At 38.8% G+C, this 20,710-nt stretch overlaps 2 protein-coding genes across 4 annotated transcripts in view; both read right to left on the reverse strand.

Moving 5' to 3' along the window:
- Positions 1-12,854, reverse strand: part of MYO5C (myosin VC) — a 35,097-nt gene extending 22,243 nt beyond the window's left edge. For 2 of the 3 annotated variants that reach the window (XM_065688765.1, XM_065688764.1), the window contains exons 1-16: positions 12,770-12,854; positions 10,250-10,360; positions 9,194-9,359; positions 8,818-8,962; positions 8,246-8,402; positions 7,544-7,687; positions 6,750-6,831; positions 6,039-6,146; positions 5,372-5,478; positions 4,464-4,729; positions 3,950-4,031; positions 3,482-3,622; positions 2,835-2,960; positions 2,123-2,206; positions 1,055-1,189; positions 603-700 (exon numbers count right to left, since the gene is read on the reverse strand). In XM_065688765.1, the coding sequence (XP_065544837.1) occupies positions 603-700; positions 1,055-1,189; positions 2,123-2,206; positions 2,835-2,960; positions 3,482-3,622; positions 3,950-4,031; positions 4,464-4,729; positions 5,372-5,478; positions 6,039-6,146; positions 6,750-6,831; positions 7,544-7,687; positions 8,246-8,402; positions 8,818-8,962; positions 9,194-9,359; positions 10,250-10,360; positions 12,770-12,796 (1,979 nt within the window). In that variant the 5' untranslated portion in view covers positions 12,797-12,854. The remainder of the gene's footprint in view (positions 1-602; positions 701-1,054; positions 1,190-2,122; positions 2,207-2,834; positions 2,961-3,481; positions 3,623-3,949; positions 4,032-4,463; positions 4,730-5,371; positions 5,479-6,038; positions 6,147-6,749; positions 6,832-7,543; positions 7,688-8,245; positions 8,403-8,817; positions 8,963-9,193; positions 9,360-10,249; positions 10,361-12,769) is intronic. The other variant, XM_065688766.1, reaches the window with a different exon arrangement.
- Positions 12,855-13,649: 795 nt separating this feature from the next.
- MYO5A (myosin VA) overlaps positions 13,650-20,710 on the reverse strand; it is a 91,528-nt gene continuing 84,467 nt past the window's right edge. The window contains 4 exon segments of the mRNA XM_065688763.1: positions 13,650-17,031; positions 17,951-18,031; positions 19,368-19,542; positions 20,369-20,651. Of these exon segments, the coding sequence (XP_065544835.1) occupies positions 16,879-17,031; positions 17,951-18,031; positions 19,368-19,542; positions 20,369-20,651 (692 nt within the window). The 3' untranslated portion in view covers positions 13,650-16,878.

The following is a 20,710-nucleotide window of genomic DNA, read 5'->3' on the forward strand; positions in this document are numbered from 1 at the left end:
CTCCTGCTCACATGTTAGTGCTTATCAAGAAGGTCATAGACACTTTGCAAATTATCTTACATATATGATTATTTTATAAGATTAAAATTATACAAAATTGTTGGAAAACCCAACGCTGTGCTCAACACTGCTCACACCTTTTGACTTCTAAAGCTCTTCTAAATATCTCTGTGGAAAAAAGAAAAGTTCACAAAGAAAGTGGCAGTGGGTTTTATTCCCTAAATACAAACCCGTGCTAATCCATACTGTACAAGAACAAACACAGCTATACAAAATATCCATCCACTTAAATTAAAGGTGGACAACCTCTCCCCTAGAAATGTTATGACAAATACACAAACACTAATATCCGACTTAAAAATTCTTCATTATCCTAAAATCCTTCAAGGTATCAATAACCACTACTGAATAATTCCGTTTTTTGTAAGATGACCATTATTTTTTTTTCCACTTCAGCAATCTTGAAAGTTAAAATGTTTTCTGTATGGAAAGTTGTTCAACAATAAGAATTTGACTTGCTGACATGTAGATACTGTGAAACAGAGAAATATTCTATTAGCTTTGAAGGTAATATAACAGCTCAACACCACAAACATACTTACTCAAAAGGCAACTTCTCATCATTTGGCTTTATGCACCTCACATAATGAGGGGTGGTTGCATTGAGTGTCACCATAAGTAAAGACAAAGAATTCCGGAACTAGAAAATATCAGACAGAACAGTTTTGCTAATGAAACATTTACAGCTAAGCAAGAAGTTGAATCTTGGGTATGTTAGATTTTGGCTGGACACTAGGAGATTTTCTTAGGGTTTAGATCTTAAATGCAGGAAACATAACAGACCTGCAGTACCTAACAGTCTCCTATATATAAATTGAACTCACTTACTTATACCCAGACCTGGAGCACTGTACTGCGGTTGGCTCCAGCCCCTACTGAAAACTGGATAGCCCCTATGGACAGTAGTGGAATACAGTACCTATGTTCCACTCAGATTGCACAGAACACTTCCCTGAGAGCAGGAGCGTCATAGAACAGTACGTTTATGTAGTACCTTACTGCCAACCGTCATCCGGAGTTGCTTGTTAGGTGACTTGAGAACAGGTCTTGCAGATTTTATGTTAATAGTTGAACTGAAAGGTGAAATGGACACTGGACTGTCTTGAAAAAAATTTGCACACAGATGAAACTGAAAGAGTGGTGAAAGAATCACAGTTAGATGTTGTGGAACTGCAATAACGTTTAAACAAAAATGACATTTTCTATAACATAAAACGCGAAGCCTTAATGCTTGGGCCAGGTATTGCAGGACTTGGAACCAGATTTTTAAGCCACAAACAACAATTGAAAAACAGTTCAACAACTCTGAGTCTATTGTGAAGCACGCACACATTTCACAGACAAAACTCAGTAATTGTTAAGGTGGCCTGCAAAAGCCATTTCAGTATGAGCACACATGGACATTAATACAGAACAGATTTAAAATCAGACCATTTAAGGTTATATTTTCACAGTATTTATCTTAGATTTAGAATACGGTTTTTGCTCAGATGAAGTTTGCTTCTTAATAGTAATCCTGAAGTTTCAAGTCTGTAGACTCAAAAGGAACTTCAAGCAGATGGGAAGCAGCAGGCACGTATAAGACATCTGATGTTTTCCCTGCCCTGGCATTCTCTTAATGTCTCTTGAAGAATAAACAAAGGCAGCTGTTACTGATACACTACCCATCAAAGGTACATGTAATGACTATGGGAAAAAAACTAAGTGAATTGGTCAGTTATAGGGCTTCCAAAATGCTCTTCAAAGGAGATATTAAAAAACCCAAACAAACCAACCAAACAAACCCGATCAAAACCCCAAACCACCAAACAAAAACCCCACAACATACCTAGCAAAGTAAATGCACATACATGAAAAAGGCGAACACTGCATTTTTTCATCTTGTGTTACTCTGACGGTAAAAATACATGCTTGTAGAATATTAATAAAAATTAAGTCTAAACAAATGGATTCAACTTCTTAAAAAACTCTTTATCAGAACAATATTGTAAAATTAGATGTGAATGAATCCCAGTAAGATCAGGTATTTAGAAAAATCAGTCATTACTGACTGCTCACAAACCTTGCTGTCTTTCAAGATTTCAATCAATACCTCGTGTACTGTATCTCTGTTTTTTTCCAGAAATCCTTCACATTTATATTCTACCTGTGCAAACAGGTGAAATTATCAACTTCTCAGTTACACATATACAAATACAGCAACAGTTACCAAAACAATAATTTTTAGTAAGTTGTGGTAGCCAACAGATCTTTATTCTTCTTAAAATGATGACTGAAACGCTGCTTTATCCAGATTCACTATGGCAAGAATACAAACATGCATAGTGCAAATTTAGAAGCAGGACAAACTGTCAGAATCCACTATCAACTGCAATTTCCCTCTGCCTTCATTAGGAGTTTCTTTCCTCTTCATTATTCTGTGATTTCAAATCTGAATACTAAACAATGAATACTACATTTGAAATGCAAATCACTGAGACTAAAATATGTATGGACTACAATCCCACCTCTTTTATTTATACATTTTACGCTTTTTCTGTCTCTATCTTGATTATTTTCCTATTCTCAAATCCAATATGTTAAGCACTTCCTATGTGTAAATGGCATGACACAGACAGTATTACCAATAAATAACTAATAGTATGTATTGAAGATTGATTTTATAGAAATTCGAAGTGTGGTTGGGATTTCCTCTATTTCCTAAGTTGGTTTCTTTCCTGAATGAGCTAATTCTAGAAACAGGGTGAAATAAGACTGGACTGTTTACACTTTACCTTATCAGCAAAGTGTTGAATGATGAAAGATGTGTTTGACATCCTCGGCTTTTCAAAGAGTGCATTTTTATTGACAAAATTATTATACAGCTTTTGCAGCCAGTTTTCATCTGTTCCATGGGGTAACTGTAAAAACGACAAGGGCAGCCTCTTTAACCAAACTGTGAGGGACTCTTAGGAACAGCAAAACTGCTTATTATCAATAAAGGGTGTTACCTGCAATCAGGAACAATCTGATCCTTAAGAATGCTAATGGGCAGAACAACAGATAAGATAATGAGTTAGGGAATGTTCCCTAATTTCTCCCATATTACTACATGATTTGGGTTCTGACTTGGCAATATCACTAAAACATCTCCCAGAGACCGGAAAGTATCAAAGGATGGGACGTCCACTGTGCCTCTGCTCAACCTGTTCTAGTACTACACTACTCTCACAGTGCAGAAATCTGGGGTAGCTTCGAGGTAAGAATCTAGCTTTAGGTCCTTAATTTTGTAAGAGAAAAATAGGCTACAATTAAAATTACCAAGTAGAGGGCAAACATTAATGTTTCTTTCATAAAGAAAATGCTTTACTTCCCATTAAAAAGGACAAAATATGGATTACAAGCCCAACCTGTAAAAATCTATACAGTTTTTTTAAATTACCAAGCACTCTTCATCCAGAAGTTCCAAAATTCCCATTTTGGCTTCAATAAGGTCAATGACACGCTGGTTGTCATAGAAGTCGATTAAAGTCCATGGGATGTCTTCTTTCATGTATTCTTCTTGTTCAAGTTTAAAAACATGCTAGATATGTGAAAATTATGAAACTGTAAGGTTACAATTAAGGAAGAAAATAAATACAATGGGTGCACGTGTGTGATTGTATACGTAAGGCAGAAACCAGATCTTTATGCATTTGACAGTATACTAGGTGTCTGTCTGGTAAGAAAATAAACTCAGAAATTTTCATAACTATATGTGTGTACATCACTATTTTTATCTATTGCTGGAGAGCCATTATCCAGAAATACCTGTTACTCAAATACAAATAGCATTTGCAAATATCCATTATTAATATTCTCAAAACTGAAGCAAAATAAGTTAAAGAACTGTACAAAAAAAGGAACATACCAGGTTAAATTGCTGCTGCAGTTTCTCATTAGCATAATTGATGCAAAATTGTTCAAAGCTATTTACATCAAATGTTTCAAAGCTGAAAAACATGTCAAATAAGGAAAAAATAAAACTGACATTTAAATACAGATGGTAGGATTCTTGCAAGACTTCAGAGGTATCCCAGTATTTCCAAGAAAATTAAACAGCCATAAGACTAATGAGGCTGCTAAGACATTTCAAAACCTCCCTGGAAGTTAATGTTACCAGACATCACTGAGCTAAACCAGTCCAGAGTTAAATCTAGACACAGCATGTCAAAAGTGAAATTTAAACCTCATTCACCAAAAATACTACATATTTATATTTGCTGAACATTTCCGTTACTCTGGATGCTAAAAGAACTTACATGACTATGACCTTTTAGTAAAAGAAACAACTCCAGAATCATTAGCAGTGCAAACTCAAAAGCGTCTCTTATCAACCCCAAAGAAAAGGCACAACCTAGATTTGTTTCCAGAGACATTCTTACCCATAAATGTCCAAAACACCAATAAAAGTATGTTGTTTGCCAGGGAACTGCAAAGCTTGGTTAATTCTTTCCACAATAAAGTCAAATAGGTGGGAATAGATCTTCTTTGCCAGAGCATCCCTTGCATTAACAGCCTGAGGTCTTGTCATTGGCTTTATTACAGTCTCAGAGGTAGTGATTATCTTTCGGTGGCACAACCATTGTGCCATTTTATCACAGTTTAAATCCAGCAGTTCACAGAATATATTGAGATGTTTATCCTTCAGCTTCAAAGAAGATAAATAAATAGTATTAGATTACATTTAATACTATAGCTGTTGTCTAGACAGTGAAATCCTAGCACCACTGATGTCACACTATGATTTTTTGGTTTTAGATAGACAAGGGGCTGTGTCCATTTCTTTGCCTGGTACAATATCAGGAAGAGCTAAAGCAAGTAATACTTCATATTGCTCCTGATACAGGAGAGAGAAAAAATAAGACTGGATGAGCTGCTTTGGATTAAGACACTCAAAGGAAAAGCTACTTCAGTCTATGTTTAGGTGTCCTTGATTTTTAGGCTTGCATTGTCTGCTGGGACACACTGTGAGCAGCTTTGCAAATGCTCTCTTTCCTGTATCCTGCAGGTAGTCCCAAATGGTTTTCCCAGTGGATGTGGATCAATTTGACACAGGGTTCTCTTAGCCACATTTTGCCTTTTGTTCACACCTTCTGAACTTGGGCGTAAAACAGGATTCACGTAAACACTTGCTGTGATTCTATATAGGTGAGGATGGAAAAATCTCTCAAGCCTAGTATTTCAGATTTAATGCTGCTCTGATCCCCATATACGAGAAAACTATTGCTAAAGGACATTTGGCATAGAATATAAAAGAAAACGTTAGTATCTGAATCAGCTAATTCCTTACACTGATGGATGATCTTTCATCTCCAACAGCTGTTATTTCCACATTGCCCAAGTGTAGGATTGCTGCCAGCATTTTAAAGACATCCATTTGAAAATCCCCCTTCAGACCTAAAAAACCCAATTCTTGATTATTTTAAATACTCAGAAACAGTACAATTAATTAAAATAGCACAGTGCTGGATTACTTGCTTTGTTGTGCAGCCAAGAATTGTGTAACATCTCCGCAGCCCACTATGCAAAACCTTCGTTCTGCCTACTTTCTGCCTGTCTGATCCAAGGAGAGATCAGGCATAAATTCTTGTACCTCCCTAAATGCCAGCTTCAAGTCTGACCTGGCTCTCACATAAGCCATACAGGGGCAAAGAAGCTTCCAACTGCACTTCTGTCACAGCATCACAGCATCTCAGCTGAAGGGCCAAGAAGGCTTCAGCTCGTAATGATTTTGACTATTAACAATAAATAGCCATTGGCTCTTGCCTAGTACTTTACCAGTCCAACAGTGCAATGTACAAGCTATAAAAGAAATAATGTTGGTAATTACCACTACCGTTTTGGACATTTCAGAAACAATCCACCTTTGCCCACTTTAGGAAAACAAACAAACAAACCAACCCAATGAAAACAGACCATCGTTTAAACCTATTGAAAAGGTATCCCCAAAAATTTACCCAGTAAGGCAAATGTCTTCTGAGTCTCCACCATATTTGCTCTGTCATCAACTCCTTCTATTACTGTGCTGCCACCCATTCTTGTGTAGTTAAATTCTTCTGCACTTCCTATAGATAAGAAGCAAAACTTGTAATGCTGGAAAATTCAGGACTGAGGACAACCACTTGATAAAGACTCTTGTAACATCAGGGAAGTAAAGATGCTGTCAGATGCGAGCACTTCAGGGATGAGCTGAGTCCTCTTTTTCTGAGAGAAATCCAGGCACCTAACTCAGTTAAGCTGACACAAACAAGTATTCATAATTCCTGGCAATCTTAATACTTGATCTGATAAACAAACAGGAATGAAGATTGAGTAAACATATACCCAAGGTTTGCATCTCACAGGTGGCATTAAAGCTTCTCTGTAGGTAAATGGATCACACCCCTAAACAGTCATTATGGCATCTGTCACTAGAGAAAGTATTAGAATAAGATTTTCAAAGACACTTCGGTACCTTATCACACACTGCTCAAGTTACTAGGGATTTGCTACCAAGTTCAATACAAGCAGGATTTATAGCTAAGTAACTTAAAAATCCAAGTCCCATTGTAAGTCTGTGAGATTTATGCTACAAAGCACTTAACATTCTAGCATATCCAGCATGAAAATCCAATCTTCAAAATGCTGCACTTCAAAAATGAAGAGTAGGTTATTTTCTTGAGACCTACCCAATTTGAGATGCTTATATTCAGGTTGCATAGCAGATGCACACAACTGATAAAATATGTGGTAGTTTCTCTCATTCTCTGACTGTAAGTTAAAGCAAAGAACACCATTAGAGAAAGACAGAAAAGAGTAAAAAACCAAACCACAAAGAGAAAAACATTCTGTATTCCACACTATTGATAAGTGATAATGATACTTAAATTCTGCTGCAAGATAGTTTGGCAAAGAAATTGCCCAATATTAAAATGGCACATCTTAGACTTCAACAAGAGCTTTGAAATAGATAAATTCAAGTATACTTTCATTACCAATATGCTGAGTTCTTTCCCCAAGGCTCTTACACTACTAAATTTCTTCTGCTTGAACAACCATCTACTAATGAGAACTGACAGATACTGCAACAAACAACTGTGCAGAGTGCCAGCTGAAACACTGCCCTGTGGTCTCCCAGAAAACTCTCTATTTCCAAACCATCCTTCAGGCAGCAGATATATAGAAGTATTTTTCATAGTACTTAAAAAGTTACAATAAGAGAAGAAAGCCCTGTAAAAACGGTTTTATTAAGTGCTTTCTTTTGTAGATTATCACCATTATGCTCTGTAATGAGTCATATGCAATAAACCCTGGCCTTATAAATGTTCATCCATTTCTTTACCGAGACTCTCTCTGCCCTATATGCACTGTTGATTTCCAGATACAGTTGGCACAGGTTACTGTTATGACTGAAAGACACAGATTTCTCAAATACTTCTTACACTTATCTCAGGGAATGCATACATCCTCCACTTTTACCCACCTGAAAGACAACTCTGGATTTCTCAAGCAGGTATGTTCTCATGTTAGCACCAATGATTTGATAACTCTGATCAAAACTGATCTCAGTGTATTTTCCGAACCGACTGCTATTATCATTCCGTGTGGTTTTCGCATTGCCAACAGCCTTCAAAAATTATAAACTGTTAAAATTTGCTTGACTTGCTTTTTTCATAACAGTAACTTTGTCAAAACATGACTCAACTACAAGTTCCTAAAATAAGAGGTGCTCAAGGATCAATCTCAGCATTGAGCTGCGAGACTTAAACTGAGGCCTGAATGTGAAGATAAGCCTCAAGTCAAAAATAGCACAACATTGCATAAACTGAGAATTAGAGAAAGTTTTCCCATGATAAAGAAGCTTAAACCAGTTTCTATTCCAATTAATAAAACCAAACAACTCGTTCAATATTGTTTTCTCATCATCTAACTAACAGGATGTGGTCAGATAAAACGCTGGAGGCACACCAGAGCCTCTGAAGGGCCACTGGTAAATTAGGTAGCACCTGGGTGCTCCTGAAGCTATTACCTCTTTCCATCAGTAACATTCAGAGGCTAAACTTGTAATTTAGGTACCTAACTCAGGCAGCTAAAACATCCCTCAAGATTTCAAACGAAGATTCCCAGCAGCTCCCAGATTTCTTTCCTTGACAAGTACAGACTTGACAGATACTCTGAAGCTTACCTCAGTTATTGGATTGGATGCCAATACTCTATCCTCCACATGTGCATTGCTGCTTGACTTACTCACAGTGGCAAAATATCTCATAGTGTATCTTGCAGACACAGTCTTTCCAGCACCCGATTCTCCACTGACTATAATAGACTGATTTTTGTTATTTCTAAAACCAAATAATGAGACATGATTAATAAAACAACTTAGACACGTCTAAAATGCATGTATAAATGTAAGAATTATATATATGAAACAGATGTATGAAAACACAGCTGTGATCTACTCTCCTACCAGTTTCATCTTTTAATTGTTCATCTTTTAGTCCACTTTGGTTGTAACATCTAGGCTGATGTCACTGCTATTCACTCAGCTAAAAGAGCATTTTGCCCCCCATCAAGAATGAAAACAGTTATGAGTTCTGGAAATTCCTCAGCTTGTTAAGGAATTACTCCTCTTCTAGTTAAGCTGCTCATTCAAAGGTATTCTTAATAGCCAGTGGTACATACACAGTTAAATGACAATTAATACTGACTGCACTAGACTTAAAATGTTATTTATGGACATTAAACATCATACTGGACCTTGCCATTTGCTTGTATGCTTCTTCTGCCACAGCAAATATATGTGGATCCATGTCCCCCATGTTTTGCCCACTATATGCATGGATAATAGCATCTCCGTATATTGGCAACTGTTTATAGGGGTTTATTGCAACCAAAATTATTCCTACAAACAAGTACACAAAACCAAAATAAAACACAGGTTAGTTCAATTAAATGACAGGTTTTGGCAACATCAGTTAAACTGATACAAAGTAGTAATATTTTCTAAACTAGGTAGGAGATACTGATCAACAAACAAGTCTGTACTCACACAAAAATGAGTTAAAATACGCTTATCAGATTGAAAACTAACCCAAGATTTCTTTTCTTAAGCCCTGCATTTTCCTTTGCTTACCACTATAGGTGTAGATAAGCCTAGACTCCACAAAGCGAACTTTAAGATTGTGTAGAACAGCAGGTTCATGGAGATAACTAAGTGCAGTGAGATCGTTTTCACCAACAAGTATGTCAGGGTTTCGGAGGGGTGGCAAAGCAGCTGGATCAACAGGGTAGTTCAGTTCCTGTCAACAAAAATGACTTGCAATATCATAAAACGCGTTAGTTTTGCCTAAACATAAATTGATCTTCTACCTTTACACAGAGTTACAGGGTTGACGGAGCCCTGTCTGATCCTGTATTTCATCAATTCCATATATCCCACTGAACTTAGGGACTTGCAGATCATGACAGTAAGATGAGGCTCTTCACTATTCACCAAAGTGAAAGGCACATTCTCTTTATTCACAGTATTTTGTAGTGAAATCTATAAAATGGAAAATACTGTAGCTCTCTAAACACACGTGTATTTCAAGTACTGATGAAAACAGTAGACCAGCTGCAACTGAAAGAACTGATCAGAACTTCAGTCAGCTCTGAAACTGCCCTTACTTGCAACCCTTTGTTTTTCTTTACACATTGTTTAAAACTTCTGTTTCTTTCAACAAATCCATTTAGTCACATATTTCATACTTGTATTTATAGAACAGCAATGCAGAAAAACTGTTTTAGAAACATTAAACTGGAAAGAACTTAGACACTTAACGTAACAAATCTTACTTAAAGCAACAACTTTAGAGAGAAAAAACCCACAACAGCTGGCTCTGTGAGACAGAACCGTGCCTGCCCTGCACTTCTGATTTACTTCAACTTAAGATGAGTTTCAGTGCTTGTTTCATAAGTGAAGTGATCTTAGAGGTACGTGCTCTGTACTAACATACAGAGAGTAAAACTGCACTTCTCATCATTGTAGATAACAGCTGCTTTCTGTGCAAACTTCAATGGGACAAAATTCTGGTCACCACAGGGTTAGCATGAAAGAAAATGTGGACAAGTCACTTGCATCCCGTGAGTCCTGTGTTTCCACATAAACATACCCCAGCAAACCCCACAATAATTACGGCTTTCTCCTTACAGTTCCATCTTCTAACTGCACATGGAGAAAACAGTCTCCAGCTTTGTAGTTTTTTGTGATTTCTGCAGACTGCCAAACTTCTTCATTATCAGGGATCCAAACCCTATTGTACTACAACAAAAAAACAAGGTAATGATTAGCTTAGTTATTAGCATAATACCAGACTGGCATGAAAAAAGCAGTTTTCAAATGTCAGTGCAACCTAAAGCTGAACTGGCTGCCAGGACTCTATGGATTATTATTAGCTCTGTTCAGCAGGCTGTATTTCTGTGTTTTAGCAATTCTTCATGAAAGGCAAACAAACAAGAGAGCAGACTCAAGCTCAGACATGTTTGTTCTGCTCCTGTTTAGCACAAGGTCTGAAGAACAGCAGCGTGCAGGAGGCTGCAGAACAGTGGTGTGCAGGAGGGTGAACAAGGGCCAGACGTTGCCAAGTTCTTCAAACCCTCTAACACTGAACAAAGAGAATAAAACCCACTTGAGACAGAGCCCTGATTTCGAGGAGATTTTAAATGAGCAAGTACCTGAGAAGACATCTCATTTACCAGAATTGAGACTTCGCTCAATGCAAGCGTAGGACACTGAACTTAGATAGCATTTTGGCATAGGTACAGATGTATACACAAGAAAGGCTCTGCACAGGTACCTTTCTTTCAATGGGACTGAAGTGCAAGCTCTAAACAACATCTTCCCCTCTTATAGGGTGAATGTCAAAGACCATCAGCAGGTTTCTCTCTTTACAAGCAATCAGTTGGCTCAGCTGAGCTCAGTCCCAGTGTGGTACTTCAGCTCTGCCTCAAGGAGAAACCACCCTTCCTAAGAGTGCTTATTTCCAATGGAAGCAGGCGAATTCTCTTTTACACGTTTGAAGACCTGAGACAACAGAATTACCTCCAGCCTTCTGAAGCGTGTTTGAACGCAAACTATGCTCTTGGAGACATCTAGTTCTCCTATGCTGAAGTTAGAATGTTGAAGCATTAGCAACATCTTTACATGTGCTGACCTAGAAGCTACAGGAAACAGCATTCCTCAGAAGGACACAACACAGCTGGCAACCTCTGTAAGTCAGGAATTCCTTCCTTCCGGAATGTGGAGTGTGTCCTCCCTATTCTGCCAGGGTTTAACCCAGCAGCAGCAGCCTCAAAAGCCTCCCTAATGCATCAACTACGCATTGGTAACACTGGTTTTAGTAACACTGAAATCACTTCTGTTCACGGATTTGCAGCTTGTGACCACTTCTGACACCTCACCATCTTCCTTAAACCATTTTCTATACCATATAGCATGTATCTCAGATGGCAATGACGGCAACACTGATGTAAGGAGAGGACAGAAGGAAGGACAGCCTGAAAACCACCAGTACATGCTAGTACTGAACTTCTTAGGAACCATCACTCCCCTAATTTGTGGCAAAGTACCACCAGAGAGCACAGGACCATTTAATCCCTACTTGCACAAGCAGCGGTGCCATATAACCTTCCAGCATCTGCTTTGATAGCCAAACAAATGAAGGGTGTTAAATGGTTAACACCCTCCATTTGACTTCCCTCCATAGGGAATACAGGTATCTGTACTCCTGGTCACTTGAAACCAGCTGTGCTTACACAAACCTATGAGAACTGCTGCAGCTGCTTACTTGGGAAATTAAACGGGATCCTTCATTTGCTGTTGCTCCGTGTGGGTCAAGAATACCCCACACAGTGTGCTCCCATGTAGGAAAGTGAACTGCACTAGGTCAGGGACAGGAGAAGGAGGAAAAGCATGCGATTGAAGGGCTGGTTCTTCAGCTCCAGGAGCCTCCATTGGCAGATGCAGCCGGCCTACCAACATTCCCTTCTCCAGAGCTGCCTCGCAGGTAAACACAGCAGAGTTTGCTCATTTTCGGATCAAGTTACACCCACTCTGCTTCCGCCTGCCAAACACTACTGATGGAGAAACCACCCATTCCTGCTTTCAGCTGTGCCCAGTGCGGTACCAACACCCCAACCGAGTAAATACCCCTGCAGCACAGCGCTAACAGCTGTTAATACAGCAGGTGCTTCTGGGATAGAAGATACAGCCCTGTAAGTCAGTAACTTACACTATTTAAAGCTAAGCAAACAAAGGGTACGTCACAACACTGGTGACTGCAGGACAAGGGGGAAAAGCTGTGCAAAAAATACAGCAGCCACGTTAAACCGGAGGAAACCTCGGTCTGTTGCCAAGTTCTGCCAAACACCCAGTATCTGCGTAACGAGAAGAGCCAGCACCCCACGATGAGTGGCCAGGGAAGCGCTGTTAAACTTTGAAGGTGCCTAACTGCAGGCTGGCACGTCAGAGCCCTGCACACAAAGGCCAAAAGTCTCAAGAAACAGGTATTTATCTGAAAAACCAGCCCTGTTTCCCCGTGCTGCCCGGGCCTCCACGGCCGCCCCGATGCGCTGTAGCCGAGCTGCCCGGGGCGCACACCGCGCCGCACAAGCGGCTCAGGCTGTAAGGCACCGCGGCAGCCCCGCTCCTTCCCTTCCCCTTCCCGCTCACCTGCGTGTAGAGCTCGGCCAGCGCCATGGGGCAGAGCGGCCGCTGTGGCCGGCGGGGAGCGCTGCCGCGGCCCGCCCCCGGGAGCGGGGAAGCGGATCCCGGGCCGGCCCCGCCCGCAGGGCGCCTCCCGCAGGCCCGGCCGAGCCGCTCGGGAGAGCCCGCGGAGCCGTGCGGGGCGGTTTGTGCCGCAGCCTGCGCGGTGCGCCCCGGCTCTGGCAGCGCACAAGCACAGGGGAGATGCGGAGTACTGCCAGGCACCAGGCGGGCAAAGCCGGCATCCTGCATTCATCACTAGGGACCAGGAACAGTGGGTAGGGTACTGGAGCGGGCAGGGGGATCACGAGGGGAGACCGAGCGGGTAAAAAAAACAGGCACACCAGTCACCTATCCGACACCGTGAAGGGGTTTCTCTTGCAAACTTAGAACAAGATGAAAACGAACATCTCAGAATTCAGTTAGTAAGCTCAGGGCACTCACAGCTACTATATTTAAATATCCTTTATGAGGAAGAAGGCTTGAATAAACCTAGCACCAGGTTTTGGCAGGTCGATATATGCCAGAAGCCCAGGATCTGCCACCAAAGATGCACAATGTTTTAGCAAAGCACAGATCTTCATTCTTATTTCAGTAACAGTTACTATTTGGTGACAAAATACGCTAACAGAAGTGGGTTATGTCGAACAGAGTATTTCCAACCAAGCACAGCAGTTTATGGCACAGTGTTACTGTCCGGGTGTGTATTTACACAACCCTCAGCTTTGAACCAACTCCCCTGGCAGTCAACGTGAACTCTGCCACGAAGGTGCAGGGAGCCTGTGTGACCATCCCGGGACTATGCCAGCACACAGCGTATGAACAACCACACAAGCAAACACAAAAATCCAAAGCAAATCCTAGTGTTGTATTTTTATTTGGACATTTTCCAGTGATAGCTATTAGGCTACAGCTTTTATGATGCATACAATTACTAAGTACAACATCAGACACTACAACGGATCAGAGCTCAGGTCATTCTGGCAATGTTTTGGTTTTCATCTACGTACTGTAGTGGCATTGAGTGAAAACCTATGTTCAAAGGCTTTATTTATCACATGAAGTATCACCATCTTAAAAAACCAAGTGTTTACTCATAGTTTTTGTACGGTATTTGAAATGTGTTCAGTTTAAATCACAAATTACACAGACCTTCAAATTGCAAATGCTGGTGTTTCCAAGTTGGGAACCAGTGTTACTGGTTATCAATCCACTTCTCAACATTGAAGTTGGTATTTCTTTTCCCCTAGGATAGAACAGATTAATTGCATTTAATGGACTTACGCACTTCCGTGTACCATCCCAGATTGAAGTCTGAGAAGCAATTTGGATAGAAGACTGTGTCCTAAACATCAGAATAAAATGATCACTGGAATAAAAATACACCAAACTGAATGAGGTAATTATTGTGCAAATTCTCTATAATAACTGTATATAATTCTAAGGGGGGGTTGACAAGTATTTTTCCAGCATCCGATAAAATCTATCATAGCAATAGATAATAAATTAAAATATAAAAGATATGTCCACATTAAAAGAACATGACAATGATTCAAAGGGAAAAACCAAAACAAGTTGTTAAAATAAATCTGCATTATATTCTATGGTTAAAGAGAGATTAGTCCTAAGGCGAAAGATATATTACACACTGACACTAAAATTTTACTTCAGAAAAGTGCATGTAAAATACTGCCATGTAAAATGTTTGGTGAGTTACCAACTACGCATCTCTTCCAACTTAAAAGTATTTTCCTTTAAGACATGTCAAGCAGCATATACTTTTAATGTGATATAAAAGTAATACCAGTCAAACCACTGAGTTTAAGGATAATACCTATAAATTACTAAACACTACTTTTTTTTAAGGAACCAAGATACAATAAGGCTTTTTACAGGTAAGCAAACTTAAAAATGAAACAAAAATACATTTAGGCATACATTTTAAACACTAATGCTTAAGTAGTGGATACATTTCCTGATCTACAGTAGGAACATACTGTAATGCCAATAGCTTGGTTTTCAATAGGAGAAAAAAATTATAGGTCAGCATGTTCTCAGGTATTTTCTTTCCTAGCCTCATTACGGGATGTGAAGGCTTTCCCCTTACATTCTCACAAGTACAGTACCCCTAACAGCCTGAAAATTACATTATACCTTATCTGGAGCCACTAAACAGTAGTAGCCGTAGTTTCAAGAATCAAGTAACATTGGAAAAAAGTGTTTGGTATACCATGCACAGGAAAACGATCCAAATCATTTAGCAAAGATCACTCAAAACAGTTATGCAATACAGTATTAGATTCTTGGAAGTACTGGCATGACCCATCAAACATAACATGGGGCATACACATTTGAAAGTGAGACAGCCTGAGCATCTTAAACTGATAGTGACAAACTTTGGGTTGTCTGTACTACCGATTTTAGCAACCATACAAACAGCATGTCTGCCTCTCAGGTAAAACAACTGAAATGTTTCAGTCTGCTTAACAGCAAGGTTTTTTTCTGTGAGTTTGCAGGCAAACAGATTAGTACCAAATAGTCTAATAGTGTACCTCTAGATTATTTCTCAGTATTTTAAAAGAAATTAATGTTAATGCTAAGATACTGTTATAATACATAAAAAATATTGCACAATGCAATTAAACAATGTGTGTGGCTTTTTTTTTTTTACGTGTATATTTGAGCCATACACCACAAACTACCTCTTTTAAAGTTCAGAATTGGAACTTAAGCAGGGCTTCTGCGCTTAATTTGCGCATTGTGAAATGTGAATTCTGTTGTGAAGATATGTGAGACAGAAGAACCTTTCCAGTAAGATGTGCAAGATCCAAAATAACTCAGTTTCTCATTACTGAATGTCACTCTGGATCTCCAACCATTAAATCAGCATGAATCATAGTCAAGTGACAGCATCACAGTCAAAACCTGCTTAACGTTCTTGTCAACCTTTCAAAGAATGAGAGCCTTGGGCTACTGCAAAAATTTTCTATTAAAGTTTTTCCTCTCAAATTCCAGAATGAAGGAATACTTTTTTTTCTTCTTTTTTCTTTCTTTTTTTTTTTTTCTTTTTTTTTTTTTTTAAGTGGCAACAAACCAAAAGGGATCACACTCAAAACACACGCTGTCATTTCTGGGGTCTACAAACGAAGAGCATTAGACAGACTACAAAATCTAAATAACACTGAAATCATTATTGACTTCTGATCATTTGTTTCAAGATTGTGTATTTTTAGCTACTTTTAAAAATAACTAAACATGTAATTTCCAGTGTGCTACTTGTGCTTAGTTACCATTTTCCTTTATAGGTGTTATTTGATACCATTTACAAAAATCCAGTTAAAGCAACAGACTGCATCAGACTGTAAATAAAGTTGACAACAAAAAATGAAATTATCTTATTTTTAGTGCTTAGTATGATACTGTTGTACATTTAAAAGAACACAATATGCAGCAGCGATTTAGTATGCTTGGTAAACCACAGTGCTAACAAATGAACACCTAAATTACAGCATATAGTGAGCTATAAGACTTATCACTAGAATTCATGTCAAATCGACATAAATTAGTGGTTTAAGAAATCATTTTCTATATTGCCAGTTTGTGTTTCTCTACTCCAGTTTTCACAAATTAAATGTAACAGGCTCCCAAGTGACTGTGTATTCTACTACAAAATGCCTTACTTTCAAGTCTTCCATGTTCAGGGCTGTCCCTGTTGATCCCTGCCTATCAGATTACATACGGAGTTTAATTTACACTATTTAAATATGTTACTTAAGATCTAAAAATGTCTCTAGACAGCTGAAGACACAATTTTAGTCCAAGCCTGATTTCCATGTTCTGGAAATGCATGAATCGGTGATGTCCTCATAAATGCAATGACTGAACACAAATGCACATCTTTCTATTAGCCTCCAATCTGTGGTGCTTTTATGTAGTTTTATGGTTACTTGTACTACAGATCTGGGCATACATATAGAGTGTTCAGAAAATGTGTTTTCAGTGGCTCACTATGTTTTAATGGGTAAAGATATGAGGCAACTGATTCTCCATCTAACACTGATGGTACATCCTTGCGATCAGACACGTGATATGAAGCCCAGGCCCAAGCTGGCTGGGATCTGAATGGTTTCTAATGCCAGAGAGGATGGATTAAATGGAAAAGTAACAGGGAAGATGTGTTTAGCATCCATGAGCAACTGAGGAGAGTCCTTCCTGTCTCGCAGACGCATCTGCAAAGATAAGAAAGTGATTACATCAGCATTTAGCCAATTATTCATTGATAATTATCATCTTGCAAAGAGGTAGTGTTTCATCTATGCTTACAGAAACCCGGATGTGTACAGACACACACTCTATGCTAACTTGACCCAACACATTTGCAACAATCATGCCTTTAACTGTAGTTCCTGTTGTCATTTTTGGTGCTGCATATCTTCCCCTTACAATGCAATCTGAAGATATTAAGATTCCCTGCAAAAGGAAGAATTTGCCCACTATCTGGGCATCTTTTCAGTAAGTGAAATTATAGTTTTATACCTTCCCAATCTCCCTTATCCTGCTAGTAATGCAATTCAAATTTCTAACAGACCAGGAGGATCATCTTTGTTTCTTTTACTTTGCTCTATTGGCTGCTTTTCTTTGGAGTTTTCAACACATTTAATTTTCATCAATATATATAAAACTTATATAGAAGTTTTTATAACTTTATAGAAGTTATATATATAATATATATAAAAACTTATGTAGAAGGGCTAAATGAAGAACTTTGGAATGAAGACAGGCCTCAAGTTTTCAAAGCAGTTGGAACTTCTCATGCAGACATAGGTCTGACAAAAATAAATTTGCATATATAAATGTTACCACTTGAAAAGTTGGCATAAAACATAAAAGCGTGTTTACATACACAAAGATGTATACACACAAAACCCTCTCACCTTCCAAAAATCTCATAGAGACTGACAGGGAAGCTAACATTTTCATGCAAGCCTGGAGGCAGTAAATTGTGATTGCTGGTAATTTTAAGGCTGACAGCATCAAACCTAGTTACTTCAGACTCCTGAACGTATTTCAGGACGCAAGCTATTTTGGCTCAGCAGAAGGTTTATCAAGAATAGTCAGATAATTACAGATGAAAAGATATAGCCATACCTGTATGGTACGTATAAATGATACCAAGACTCTCTCTTCAAACTCGTTAACCGGAGTATACAAATTCAGAACTTTAACAATCTGTGAAGAAGAACAACCATTCTCAGGTTAATTTTACTGTTGAATCAACAGATGCATCCACGGTTACTAATAATATACATTTTCAATTACCTATTTTAAAAAGAAAATTCTTTACAAGTATTCCTTATTTTTTGCTTCATTGATACATATGGAATTCCATCATAATGCTATGGTATATGACTGCCTCCTCCAGAATATGTGTTCTTTGCAGGTAGAAACTCTGAATTTCTACATGCTTGTGGAAAATACCAAACTATGGAAAAATCAGATGATAAGTAACTGACTGTGTTCCCGCACTCCCTGGAAACATGCTTTATTTCGCACCCTAATTTTGACCCTGTAATTATTACCTTCTGTAGCTTCCATTCAAGAGTCTTATGACTCCACTGTTTTTCAAGAGAGTGAGCTATTTCTCTAAAAATGGGGCTAAAACCACCAAAGGGAAGAACTGCATCAGAAAGACTTTAAATAATAATATGGGTTAAACTTGTAAAAAAAACTTATTAAAAATTCTCTTTGTTTTTTACACAATTCTCTTTAAAAACAAACCAAACCAAACCACAACACTTTTAAACAAAGCTAAAACACTCAAAGCATGTGGAATTCTAACTTATTATTTCAGTAAAAAACGAACAGATTTTTCCAGCAATGTGAATTACTAAATCAAGATGACTGCATCAATGCAACTGCTATTGCCAACCCCACTGTGAAAGAAATGGAGAAATTTCTTCCTTTCCCTGATGGGAATGTTAAAAATCACCAAAGATGCTTGGATTCATTTACTCCTGTTAAAGAAAAGTGCAACTTTATCTGGACAAAATCTAAGCTTTCATAAAGAGAAGTCTTCAGCTGTTCACTGAGATGTGCTTGGTTCAGCCTTCCGAGGCTAGTGGGGACAGTAACTTAACACTTTTGTTTGCAGACCCAGAGACAACAGTTCTGTGTGAATTGTCCATTAACTGGATACTAACTGATGGCAGAAAGATCATTTCCTGGTATCGCAGTCAGAGCTACAGAGTACAGAGACATCTTTGAGTGAAGAGCTTTCTCTAAGGATTTTCACAGACTGAGATACTATTCACAGTACTACACACTGCACAATCTATTGAGATCCCTCTCATTTGCTCCAAAACTTATCTTGAACATCAGACCTCAAAAAGATCTGGTCTTTTTCTTTTACCCCTCCAACTTAATCTGTTTCAGTTTTACTAATGCAAAACAAAGTAAGAAATCACTGATCCGTGTGCAACAGCAGTGCAGGCAGGCATAGCAAACACCAGCAGAGCAGAGAACTGCTCAAAAGTGACAGCAGAACAGTCAGTAAGAGTTTACTTACCTGGGCAGTAGTCAGTGCATTGCACATTGAACAAATGGCTTCAGCATCCTCATCCGTTTTCTTTTTTACTTGCAACAACTGTGCAGCCTGGATGAGGGGTTCCAGGGTTTCTTTAGCCCCGCTATTCATCAGATTTTTATCTCGTAGCCATTCTTCTAGTTGACTCACATTGTATCTGTACAAAGAGGCAGGAGTATCAAGATATTAAGGCTTGATGATAGCTAAATTGAAAACATGTGCAATTTCTATTCCCCCGTGTTTCTTCTTTGTCCTTATATGTTTTTCCTTGTAATTTCTTGTAATTTTGTTTTTTATACTCTTTCCTTCTGATTAAGACAGGAAATTTTGATTTTGAAAACAGTCAGAAAGTATGGCCCAAGACTTCCACTAACCAGCTTTTCCCATCTGTTTCTGTTCCTGTTAACTGCAGGAATGTTATAAGAAGAAAGACAAACAAGATTTTGTCCATGTAAAAGTACAGTGAAGCTTTTCAAGGTCCCTTGAGGGGCTGGAATGCCTTGCCTAAATTTCTTGGCATATGCCAGTAGAATGCATTGGACAACTAATGTCAGACACAGGAACAGAGTAAGATGGCACAGGACTTACCACAGGATGCAGCAAACTACAGGGTGGGTGAACACAGCAGGTATACAGTGTGCCACCAACATACAAAAAACACAGGATGTTTGCTACTCTAAAAGCTGAGAAAGCAACTACCAGCATTTCACCTACACTTCTGATTCCTACCTGATGACAAAATACTTTTGATTTGCTTCTATCACACTTCCATGAAAGCCAGGTGGGATTTGGCCTGACTTAACCAACCTCTTTTTGACTGAACCTCACAACATCAATTTAACAGCATTGGCAGCTTTAGTATGTGGAAAAATAAATATTCAAAATGTATTTGCTATTCCATCCAAATGATGTTGAGCAGTGTCAAAAGTTCACTAAGGTTTTCAGCAGCACATTAAAGAAAAGTATAACATAAGCTCTCCCACCTTATCTGCATTCCTTTGCTCCATGAACACATGTCCTTGCGCAGGAGAAGGTTATTAAGCGTTACAGCCCCAATGATGTAGAACATCTGCTTGACAACCTGCTTGATCAGCTCTGGATCCATTCCGTGCTGACACATCACTGAATGGAAGGAGTTCAGCTGCCGAATAATGGAGTCCAAAGTGTAGGTTCCTTCATCAGCAATACTGGACGTCCTCTTCCGCAGCCCTGTTGGTTTCACCCCTGAGACACCCTGGATTGTCTCATGCTCCAGCATTCCTGAAACTGCATTTGATTGGCAACATTATTATAATGACTGAAAACCACCAACATGCAAGCAATTG

Source organism: Lathamus discolor, chromosome 8 (genome assembly GCF_037157495.1).
Source record: "Lathamus discolor isolate bLatDis1 chromosome 8, bLatDis1.hap1, whole genome shotgun sequence".
Taxonomy (NCBI): Eukaryota; Metazoa; Chordata; class Aves; order Psittaciformes; family Psittacidae; genus Lathamus; species Lathamus discolor.